Consider the following 2,608-nt stretch of genomic DNA (forward strand, 5'->3'; position numbering starts at 1 on the left):
CACTGGTCTCCGTCCAGAACAACGGGATCTGTTGGTCCACTTCTTTAACTGTCTATGGCGGTATGCTGTATTACCGATGACCTCCTAAGCCAAATGGGTACATATATCAATAAGTAGTTGGTCAGAATGCTCTTCATTATAGTGTCCAAGACACCCACATAAAGTAGACCTTTACAAACTCAGTAGCTACACAACAGCCTTTTAAAAAAAAAAAAATTATTTACGAAAGTAGTTTACCGTCATTTGACAACCACTGTGTTTCTAAAGGTCAGGTTCCAGCTCACCAAAACACTCAAAACCATCCTACTTAACATTTCCAACGATATTTGATTGAACTCTCATGCTGAAGGCTGTGCCATTTTCTAAGTATTTGATCCTGTTGACATATTGTTATTGATCTACCTTATGTCTATAAAAATATATATGTAGTAAAAAAAAGCATACCAGAGTGAAATCTTTGGGGCAGGTGCTGGAGTTGGAAGTCCACGCCACTGATGTAACTGGCCGGACTACCCCATGCTCCATCAAAGACATCTGAGGAAGAGAAAGAGAAAAAAGTACAGTAAACAAGGAGGGCACAAGTCTACTTTGTGTTTTAATGGTGAAAGCAAACATATGTTACATTTTGTCAGTCATTTGACAAAGATTTAAAAAAAAAAAAAAGTACACTATTGTGGTAGCAGAGATTATCATCTGTGTGTGTGTAAAAATGTTCTCTATGAAAGATCGGTATTGTGAACCAATTTTCTGTGTCCATGTGACCAAGTCTAAGAATTCATGCTATCCCTATGCTACATTGTCAAGGACAAAAAGATCCCAACTAGTCTAAACAGACATGTTATCTCTATATCCAAGGATAGAAAGAAACCATTCAAGAATTCATCCCCAACTACAGCAGTGAAGTGGCAGTTCATCTGGAGAAGTTTTGCCTTTCCTTTTTTATGGGAAGCTTTTAGATTTAAATGTTCTTTTACTAAGCACCCCCATTCTGGTACAAATAGGGATGGTTAATATCGATAAAATCCTCTATCAATGTATATTTAATTACATATAAAAAAATGTTTCATAGTGATACAAAATTGTTGCTGACATTCTGTAAAATAAAACACCAAAGAGTGTCTGCTTTTAGCAAATTCAGAAAATTACCAGAGAATTAAAGTACTATATTGCATTTATGTAGTAATCACACGAAAATCTAAAGCATTTCTTTATATTGAGTTGTATAATTGCCCGCAATGGTCTAATACATAAAGGGATAGAAACCACAGAATTTACGGTATGGTAAAATCCGACTCTAATGGTACCAGGTCCATACCGCAAATACACAAATGAATGTTATCTCTTGGTATATCATCATCACCCCTAGTAAAAGTGGTGGCTGTAGCGGTGGCTTTTGTTAGTGACTCCTGTAAAAAAAAAAGAGATATTTACTCTTGTCTTGATCCTTTATGCTCTAATTTGGCTGAAACTGTTTTCACAGAAAAATCTCCAGGATGAAGCTAAAACCACAAATTATGAGCGGTGATTAAATATGGTCACAGTGTTCAAACGCCAGAAACTACAGAATTTAAAACATTTTTGTAAGTGTGACAGGTAAAGGGATGACAGATGTTTGGAAGCTTATTGATTTACTTTCTTACACATTGCCTACTTACCTACCCAGGTCATTGTCACTTATGGATATTGTTTGAACTCTATTTTTGTATCTGGGTGGGAAATCAGGAGATGCAGGTAGCCTATCGGCAGATGAGCTTTGGCAGTTTATTTGCTTTACCAGCAACTTTGAAATATTCGCGTCATCAAACTTCTATCTTTGCTAACAAATTGAATTGTATTGTAAGAGAGTAATTTATATGAAAACCCGACTAAATTATAAATAAATACTGGTTCTGAGTTATTTTCCAAGTAGCTACTTTGCGTTACATGACCCTCCGAGCTCAGCCTACCTCAATAGTAACGAATGTTCCATTGACAAAACTTGATAAAATGAGCTTAATTGCCTTTGTTCCGTGAGTCGACTAATACAATAACAAAACAATACATACTTACTCTGTCTAATTTACTTCTGCCTCTTCGAGGTGAGACTGTTGGCAGACGAACAACTTTTCAGTCAGCAGCCGCAATATCTTGGTGTTCCTCGTTAAAGCAGGAAGTATGCTACTGAATCCTCTCTGACTCCGACTCCCATCAAACCACGGGGCAAGACGTCAGCGTTACATGTCGACTGGAGTCTGAACGCAAGATGGCAGCATTGCAACAGCCAGACAAACGGTCTGTTGTCGAATTAAACACCATACGTTAAAATGCTTTTTTATTGTTAAATGTGTACACTAACTGTTATGTTTGATATTCTGGGGGTTTGGTGTGTGTGTGTGTGTGTGTGTGTTGTTCGTGTAGCCTACCCATCAACTAAAAGGAAGAAATAAACATGTAGCCTATTTTAGCTCGTTCACAAACGTAGGCTACTGCAGATTGGCCTATAACAAGGTGTGGACAGAGGGGTGCTGAGAGAAGGATCGATTCTCATTTACATGAAAATGAGGGTGAGCACGGCAGACTGAGGTGGAGGAGAGGGGAGGGTAATGAAAAAGGGTGACAGGAGGTCGGT

The 2,608-nt window shown here is 38.0% G+C and overlaps 1 protein-coding gene across 1 annotated transcript in view; it reads right to left on the reverse strand.

The window, feature by feature from the left end:
- Positions 1 to 2,203, reverse strand: part of mvb12a (multivesicular body subunit 12A) — a 6,715-nt gene extending 4,512 nt beyond the window's left edge. Inside the window, 4 exon segments of the mRNA XM_032537099.1 lie at positions 445 to 534; positions 2,050 to 2,090; positions 2,093 to 2,153; positions 2,156 to 2,203. Coding sequence (XP_032392990.1) covers positions 445 to 534; positions 2,050 to 2,090; positions 2,093 to 2,153; positions 2,156 to 2,188 — 225 coding nt within the window. The 5' untranslated portion in view covers positions 2,189 to 2,203.
- Positions 2,204 to 2,608: the final 405 nt, after the last annotated feature.

Source organism: Etheostoma spectabile, chromosome 2 (assembly GCF_008692095.1).
Source record: "Etheostoma spectabile isolate EspeVRDwgs_2016 chromosome 2, UIUC_Espe_1.0, whole genome shotgun sequence".
NCBI lineage: Eukaryota > Metazoa > Chordata > Actinopteri > Perciformes > Percidae > Etheostoma > Etheostoma spectabile.